General features: G+C 28.1%; 1 protein-coding gene across 1 annotated transcript; it reads left to right on the top strand.

The window, feature by feature from the left end:
- The first annotated feature begins 7,718 nt into the window (after nt 1-7,718).
- LOC131607141 (aquaporin PIP1-5-like) lies at nt 7,719-9,505 on the top strand. Its single transcript, XM_058879169.1, has 2 exons — nt 7,719-7,990; nt 8,626-9,505. Exons 1-2 carry the CDS (start codon nt 7,871-7,873, stop codon nt 9,418-9,420), a joined length of 915 nt encoding a protein of 304 aa, XP_058735152.1. The 5' UTR covers nt 7,719-7,870; the 3' UTR covers nt 9,421-9,505.
- The last annotated feature ends 269 nt before the right edge of the window (nt 9,506-9,774 follow it).

Below are 9,774 nucleotides of genomic sequence, written 5' to 3'. Positions count from 1 at the left end.
GTTATTTACAAAGTACCTGCATAACACATAAACCACATAAGCAAGTGCAAAAAAAATAGAAGAGGAATTCCCAAGTCTCCAGAGTTGTGAATAGTAAAAGAATATATCCTTGCACTCTTTAGGCGTGCCTTGGTACAACTATCACACGATCAACGTTAGATAACATCGAAAAATATAATCGGGCCACCAACAATCAAAATCCTGCCCCAGTCTATTCAAACACTTAAGTACCCTATAAAGAGGCACGTCATCGCTATTTGACCTAGAACTACACATTAGGTTCGTCCCACGAAACAATGCAGTTACAAGATGAACAATCAATGTCCATGTTTCCAATGCAATCTGCTTTCCCTTCGGAACCTTTCAACTTCTCTCAATCGAAGGCCGACTTGAAAACCTGGAAGATACTCTAAGGTAGTTCGATCCACACAACCCTCGCTTCAACAAGTAGTAAAAACGACTTTGGGGTAACACGAGAGGCACGCGAAATAAGCGGAGATCAAATGATACCTCGGCCAAACATGAGGCACGTAATCACGACCTCCAACTTATCTACCACCGTCAAATATAATCAAATAACGACCCACATAACACATCACATTAATCGGGAATACTTTAAACCTCTACCCTATAAAAGCTGTCAGTTTCAAGTATTTTTTTTCACTCTCACTTTAAATTGCTTTTTCGAATAATTTATTTATTTTAGCGTTGAAATACTAATATTTTTTTCACCACCGGTATAGTCTGGTTCGAGAGTCAGTTCTGGCATCAAGTGGTTGCAACCCCCTCCCGATTGCAGTTGCGGGGATCAAACTTTAGTCCTCCATATCAAATTCAACTTCAATCACCACTAAATCAACTAAGGATTGATTAAGTACTAACATTTTAGATCCACTGCACCAGAAGTTCTTTTTGATATCTCGTTTTTTATTCTAGGTTCCAACACCAAAATATTTCAATATCAAAAGACTTAAAAAATAGACAAAGCAATGTAATTTTATCTATTGGTAGTATTATTATTATTTTTTGAATAGAGGAGCACTATAAAGTATAAAACCAAAGTGAACTACAAAAGAGTCCTTTTAAGAATGATTCTTCTCTAAATAGAAAACGCACCAAGGCATTTATTATATAGTTATTTCTTCCACAAAGAAAATGTGTCTATCAATTACACGCTCCATTCTTTTTTTTCTATTGTAAGGTAATTTGATTTTTTTTAAATATATTCAATAAATAATATATTTAAATTATATATAAACTAAATACATATACAGTAAAAACTCTTTAAATTAATACTCGGTAAATTAATAAACTCTCTAAAATAATAAATTTGTCCGGTCCCAACTTGGGCTAATGTAAAAAATTGAAAAACTCGATAAAATAATAAGATAATAATTTTTCGGAAGATCCCTTTATAATTTTCGGTCCCAAGAAAATCATAAATTAATAATTCATAGAAACTGAAAAAAAAATATATTACACTCTACTGAAATATAATTCAATAGTTGTCTGTGTTACTTTAAAGTTCAAGTTTATTTGGAGCTCATCTCTAACTTTTCTTATTGCATCCAATAGCATATGAACACAGTAGTTACTAATTTACGTTGAGTCTCAAGGTTCATTGCAACGTAATATTAAGAGACATAGACTAATTTGCCTTTTTATTTGATATGTATAGTATAATTACTTAAAAACTCTTTAAATTAATAATTATTAATTTATCGATAAAGTAATAACTCTCTAAATTAATTAATTTCTCCGGTCCCGACATTATTAATTTAAAGAGTTTCTACTGTATCATCTATTAAATGAATCTAAAAAAATTAAAATTTATTTATAATAAACAATAGAACGAATATGTAACAAACGGTTAAAAAATGTTTCCCCACAAATTCCTTATTAAGGCTTTAGTGGCCTTCCCATTGGGTCGGCCGTGATTACTACATAGGTTCCCTTCTAAAAGCTCCTTTATATTTTAATATAAGTTTTTTAAGACATGGTTTTTACATGTAACTTCTTTCTTTTTTTAATGATATGTTTCATTTGCTTTCACGTGATATAGTCTCAAAATCATAATTTTGATGCTACTTTTTGTTGTAAATAGGTTAATTAGATAATGGACAGAATATTATTCATGAAAGCGACACTAACTATTTTATAACAATTAGAATGATTTTAAATTTATTTGTTAAAGTTTTAAGCAACATTAACAACCATTCTACAATTTAGAGTATTTAGGTTCTATAATTCAAAAATGTTGAATTCATGAACAAATAGATTAATAAACATAAACATTTCACTAAATTATATAAAATTCAACATGTTATGCATTAAAAACTAAAAATAAATTGTGAATAATTAAAATATTGATTATATATATATATATATATATATATATATATATATATATATATATATATATATATATATATATATATATATATATATATATATATATATATAGGGTCAGCATCAAATGTCAAACTTAGTCACATGACATCTCTTATAATTATTTATCGTATATTCTTATAACAAAATTTACCGTTTAATTGAAACATATTATCATATAGATCATGACTATAAGATTTAACATCAATAAAAAATTATTTGATATGTTAAAGTCAAAATTAACGATTTTGTTGAAATTTTGTAAGACATTAGTTTTTATGTATCTCATTGATATATCAAATAATTTATGTTAAATTTTATATACATGATCTATATGTTAAATTAACAGACTTAATTGATTTTGCATATTCTCAACCGACTTATAAGCCTTTTGATTTGCTATAATCAATTGGATTAAGTCCCTAATTGATTAGGCAATGTACACATGCTTCCTAAATGATTAGAACGCTCTTGGTCAATCCCACGTGCACCTTTATGTTTTTTTTATAGATTTTAAGGTGTTTTTTTTAGCAAAAGAGAGAGATTTAGAACTATTTTTTATGTGTATGTGCGTGTTGTCTTAGTAACTTAAGAATTACTTTTATATCTTTACAATATACTAATCACTTAAAAACAAACCAAGCGAACTTTCACACTTCATTTCTCTCACAATATTTAAAACTTTAAGATCCCTTGTTTGATTCATCATTCATTCAGAACTTTATATGGGATTGACTTCTTCTAATTGATGGGACATTATAAAGCTTCTTGATAAACACTATCATTAGAGATTACTTGATCAGAGATCATCCGGAACTCCACGAAATGTTGCTTGACATTAGGGTCGTCCTTATTTAGATTGACTTGCTACCTTGATCATAAACAAAACATCTTGATCTTTATAGAGCATATTTAATCATTACTTCTTTTTTACAAATGAAGACTTCACAACATGTCATTTGACATAAAGTGAATATCTGATTGCTATAGATAGTATATGGATCCATAATATAATTTCCCAATCATGCACGATATGGGCATCTTGTTCCTCAGGGAATAAAATACTATCTTGAGCGGCATTAGTGAACCAATCTTCTTTTGGCATCTTCAAAGTGGTGATCTTTTTCTCATTATTTATACATTTTAGCAACCATTCACGATACTAGAAAAATATAAAAATATAAATTAGAAGCAATATCAAACATGAATAAAAATTTTGGAAAAAATGAATCATACCTCTCCTTACAAGAAATTTCTAAGCACTTGTTCCCCATAAAAATACAATACAAATGTACAAATGGGTCATATGAGCCTTTTATACCTTAAGAACATCCACCTCAAGAAACTCCACCTCATTCTCATGTACCTTAGACTCTTAAGGCTTGGGTTGTGGCTCATCTGGTCCAACTCTATTGGTGAGTATCTTACACACAAGCTTCTTCTTATTAAGAGTAATAGCTGAGCTTTTGTTTCTCCTAATAAGAATCCTCAACATATTGTTGATGCCTATTACTAACAAAAAAAAAAGAACTAATCGTGTAATTTGACAACAAAAAAATCATAAAACCAAAATTTAATATGGGTTTTATTATGATTTGAATTATATAATTTAAATGCATGCTTGGGCGTGTTCGATTTCTATAATTTGAAATCTCACTTGACGTGCTTCCAAACTGTATAATTCGAACTAAATCAATAATTTAGAAGAAGAAACACATACATTCAATCATGAGAATTTTTTAGAAATGAAAAAAAAAAAAAACTCATTGTTTTTACACAAAAATATGTCTACTAATTTTTTAACGAATAGTAAATTATTTGTAGAGAGATCTTATTAAGCTTTAGTGGTCTCTCCTGGTCATGATTACTACATATTATATTTTCTAAAAGTTCCTTTCTATATAAGTTTTTTAGTACATGATTTTCACATGTAACTTTTCATTTTGTTAACATAATGTGGATTAAATTCATAATTTTAATGTCACCCTAAATGGAATTTGGAATTAGAAATAGGTTGAGATTAAATACAATGAAATTTTGGTAAGGAGGAATGAGCTTCTGATACAGAGGAGCACGACAAACATGTAAAATTAACATTCCAATGTACAAGTTAGTGAATGAGTGGGAAAGTAATATAAATGTTTGAATGATAAACTATTTGAAATGACATATGTTGAATTTTAAATAGTGTGAGCTGTTAAAATCGTTCTCGTGTGACCTAACAACATCTTACACTGAGGATTGTTCAATTGTAGCTGATAGGACATCGTTCGAAAGTGAAAATCAAGTGCAACTCCCCTCTGAGTCTTCAATATCTTAATAAACGTGCTCTTGGACTGATTATGTGTTTGGAAACAAAGCCAACTACCGCTGTCGCATGTTTACATGCTTTCTACCGTGATTTTCTAAAGCTACAATTGACACCTTCTACCAAATGTGCGGTATTGTCGTGATTTTTCAAGATTTCCAGACATAGACTGAGTTTCATCAAAATTTAACTTTCTTATCTTTGGTGTCATGACCAATTCGGAACACCATCTTTTTTATGTATAGATTATAAATAAAAACATTAATATTTACTAACGCGACGATAATGAATGAAAGGAATTTAAATTTATTTTTTAAAAGTTTAAAATTAAAATTAAATTTTAATATTCTTTTTTATCTCATATGACCTCAAGATTTATTTTGATTCTTTAAGTTAAAAAAATATCATATTAATTTTTTAATTGTTCAAACGGATTACATTAGTCCTTTCTATTTATTGGTAATGAATTTAACTACCGATTTTTTATTTTTTTTATCGTTGATTTGAATAAAATGACTAATCTAATATATTTTGGAAGAGCTAAAGAATTTATATAATACTTTTAAGTAAGGGATTAAAATGAATTTAGTTGTTAACCTAAAGAGCCTAAAGAGTATTAAGTCTAAAATTTATTACTAACCTAACATTTCAAAATAATGACAAGTGAAATATTTCAACTTCTACACACTATAATAAATAAATTTTTGGTGCTGCTACAGATCCACCCATGGTGGGTATAAAAAATTATTTTTATGCGTTTTGAAAGCTACAAGTTCATCATATACCCTTGTCGGTGCGGAAGATGTTTTTTTACATGTTCACATTTTGACCTGCCTACTACGTTGTTACCAGAATCATTTTTTATTGTTGTTTGATTTACTTTAGAGAGAAGAAATGATTCTTGCACGTTTTTGGAGTTTAAGAGTTCAAAAGAAAGGAGAGGAGAATGACTTTTGGGAGAGATGAGTACATAATTTAATAAATCTTTCATTTATTTGAGATGATATTTTTGTATTTAGAACAAAATTATAAATAAAATTATCTTTTAAACCGTTCTTAAAATTTGACATTTTATATTTTCTAATATTCATTATGTTTTTTGTCTCAAAAAAAATATATTCATTATGTTTTAAATAAGCATCATTTTATTAAATAAAATTTATTTTAAAATAGATGACGTTCTCAATTTTTATCATAAAAAATAATTACTATAATAATCTTGATTATATATAATTGTTTGAAATTACTATTATAAATGTATTATTTAATTATTACTGTATATAGACTACATTTAACATATTACTGTAAATTAATTTTATAAAATATAATATTTTTTATTAATGTTATTGTATTTCTATGAAAAAATTTAAACCATACTCATTTTTTATAGCAAACAACAACAAAAGTACTAACATACTCAACTTTATTACATTTTAGAAAGAGTTAGAGCTTTATCCACTTAGATAAATTTACAAGTGTTATTTGTTGTTGTTATGCTTGCGTTTTTATGGAAATTGATTTATCTCAACGACAACTACATGATCATATTATGGTGGAGTGGAAAGATAAAGTTGTATTTCCTTTTATTGATTTTGAATTTATTTCATTCTTTTTGTTCTTATTGTCAATGTGGTCACACTCAAGGATGAACTTAGGGTAGTGGAGCTGGGTGCCTTTTGGCCCCTCCCTATATATAAATGCATAAAAGGTAATGGAAAGTTTTTGTTTTTGTTATTGGAAAAAACACCGTTTGGTTAATGATGTTGATTAAGGGAGGTCATAAACTCGCTAAATTTTTTTATCCAAATAGAGTGCTCTTGAATTCTTGTTGGCAATTTTTTTTGAAACAATTGATTCCAAGCAAGTTCAAATGTTGAATCACATTTGATGATTGTTTGGAATAAATTAACAGATATAGTGTGTGTTTGGATCCAATTCTATTTGCCGCCACCGCACGTTGGGAAACAATGGAACGTGAATTTTAAGAAGCTACAAGTTGTAGCTTTTCACTTGTCGTGGTTTTTGACCGTGATTTTCTCAAAATCACGATAGCAGGACAAATTGCCAAACATACACATAATGTCGTAGATCTATTGTAGGACGGTTGTAACAAAATGAGACTAAAATTTTGGATCAATTTATTTGAGAGAGAGAGACCAATCCATAGATAAGAGAATGATATGATCAATGACTAGGTAGGATCGGATATAGATCTTAAATAGTTTTGACCATGCATTATATTAAATCTTTTCTATATCAAGCCTATGTTTGATTAACTATTTAACTTGTTGGTATAATAGTTGAAATTTGAATTTTAAAGATGAATAAATTGAATGCAGCAGGAACCCACGTCCCTACAATAGAATGTCCCTCCGCACCAGTTGAATTGGTTTAATGAAGTTTTGATTTAATCTTTAATTAAGTATAATATTTCAATTATATTTAAATATTCTAATTTGTTTAAATTTTATATTTAATATTTATTTTAGGTGTTATGTTCTACTATGTTTCATCTTAGCTTGAATTATTCTATTTTATTTTATTACAATTCTTTAATTTGTTTAAAGTATTCATCAATTAAAGTTGAAATTAAACTTAAGAATATATTATGTTGTATTAGATGTTTTATTGATCTTTTTGTATTAAATTTGTAATGAAAATTTTAAAATATTTATTTTATTAAATTGCGAATCTAAGATTATTTATAAGTTATATGAGAAATATAACTTTATATTATTAATTAATTAATTAATTTAATAAATCGTTCAATTGCATGTTTAATCGATCGGATAAATTGAACCTTAAATCAGAGGTCTTGCAAATTCGATCTTCAATCTGATTTTTAAAATATTATCTTCATTAGAGAAAACCTATGAAACTAAAATATTTTTCTAAATAATGAATATTAATAAAGGTCAAAAAGAATAAATATTATATTTAATATTATTAAGAGATAACTATTTTTAAACAAACAAAGAATATAAATAAAACAATTTTATGAGATCAAAAGAGGACAGAATAGAGGGGAAAAAGATATGCTTTCTCTGACTTCTCTCTTTCTACAACTGGTTGATTACATTAAAGTGATTCTCCAATAGCAATGTTTGGCTAACTCTTATTATAAATAGCCACCCCCACAAACATATTTCTTTACTCCAAAAATTGAGATCACATATGGATCCTTCTAATTCAAGAGTTGTAAACATGAACACTGATCAACGATTCCCCTTTGCAGGCAAGAAGTCTCCAAATTTTCTTTCCTCCATCGGTGCTCATGAATTCTTATCAATTGAGGTAATTCAACTCTTATACCAAGCATATATAACCTATTGTTCGAAAAAGGCTACAATCTTTCCTAAAATTAGCATATCAAGTTATTTCAATTTCATATTTTCAAATATCTTGTCTTCTTTAACCTTTTCATTTCACAATCTGATTCATACATGTGCAACAGGCTTCTTTCTCAACACATCTATGTTGGATGTTTTCTGACACAATCTATGTTAGAAAATGTTTTACAAAAAAAAAAAAATAAACTTCGTCTATTTTGATATAAAAATCATTAAAACAATTTAAGTTTCGCTTAAAATAAATATCGATTTCATTTTTTAATGTAAAGATTATTATTAGTTTTTCAATTTTGTTCTTCACTAATTATCATGTATATTATTTCTAAAATAATAATAAAATTAATTTACTAATATATATATATATATATATATATATATATATATATATATATATATATATATATATATATATATATATATATATATATATATATATATATATATTAATAATTTTATCATATTTTTTAATATGTATGTATAACGGTGGCAACCAAAAGTTTTTTTTTACCTTTTTAATACGTTGAAAATTTTGTTTATTCCCTAGAAAAATTAACACTTTTAAATATTTTTTTATTTCAGACATGGAAAGCAGCTCTAACAGAGTTAATAGCAACAACTTTACTTATGTTTACTCTAATAAGTTCTATTGTTGCATGTTTGGACTCATCGCACAATCCTCAATTTATAATTCCTTTTGCAGTCTTTGGTATTGCCTTCTTATTTCTTAATGTCACAGTTCCTCTAACTGGTGGCCACATGAGTCCTGTTTTTTCATTCATAGCTGCTCTTAAAGGCGTTGTCACTCTTTCTCGTGCGCTCCTTTATGTCTTAGCACAGTGCATTGGCTCAATAATTGGTTTCTTTATACTCAAGTGTGTAATGGACCCCAAAATAATAGATACGTACTCTTTAGGAGGTTGTGCCCTCGGTGACAAAGAACAAAATCCTGATATAATAAAGCCACAAGATGCATTGTTGCTTGAATTCACTTGCACGTTTTTGGTCCTATTTGTGGGTCTCACATGTGCTTTTGATAAAAGAAGACATAAGGATTTAGGCTTGCCAATGATTTGTGTGGTGGTAGCAGGCTCTCTCGCACTAGCAGTATTTGTATCTATAACTGTAACTGGACATGCTGGATATGCTGGTGTTGGGATGAATCCAGCAAGATGCTTAGGCCCAGCATTGCTTTATGGAGGCTCATTATGGAATGGACATTGGGTGTTTTGGGTTGGGCCTTTCTTGGCCTGCTTAGTCTATTATAGTGTCTCTATTAATCAACCAAAAGAGAGTTTAGATTGGGTTGATGGAGAATATGATGTCTTAAGGTTGGTTGTGGGTTCTTGTCGGACTCTCCCTACTAGTGCAGTCTGAAATGATTTTGTGTTGTAAAATAACATACAATACTATTATTTATTTTGTATGTTCAAATATATATATATATATATATATAGTGAAACTAGTAGCGAGTGATAAGTAAAAACATCGATCTCACAAGGATTGTATTAAGAATCTTGAATTCCATGCAAAAAATTGTAAAGTAAACATGAACAATAGTAATAGAATAATTGTTTGTGTCATGTGGTTAAAAATAAGAAAATCATAGTGATAAAATAAAGATTTTTAACACTGTAGAACAATTTGTCAAACAATGATCCATTTTATGAATTCATCTAGCGTCTGAATATGATGTGTAATGTCATAACTTATGAGGCAAGAAATCAATTT

This window comes from Vicia villosa, linkage group LG5 (assembly GCF_029867415.1).
Source record: "Vicia villosa cultivar HV-30 ecotype Madison, WI linkage group LG5, Vvil1.0, whole genome shotgun sequence".
In the NCBI taxonomy this organism is placed as follows: domain Eukaryota; kingdom Viridiplantae; phylum Streptophyta; class Magnoliopsida; order Fabales; family Fabaceae; genus Vicia; species Vicia villosa.
The sequence above is the reverse complement of the archived record's forward strand: the minus strand, read 5'-3'. Positions and strand labels throughout refer to the sequence as shown.

Bases quoted from the DNA above. Each gene is read 5' to 3' on its own strand.
- LOC131607141 (XM_058879169.1), top strand. From the start codon at position 7,871: ATGGATCCTTCTAATTCAAGAGTTGTAAACATGAACACTGATCAACGA. The intron at 7,991-8,625 runs GTAATTCAACTC...TTTTTATTTCAG, and splicing joins ATGAATTCTTATCAATTGAG to ACATGGAAAGCAGCTCTAAC.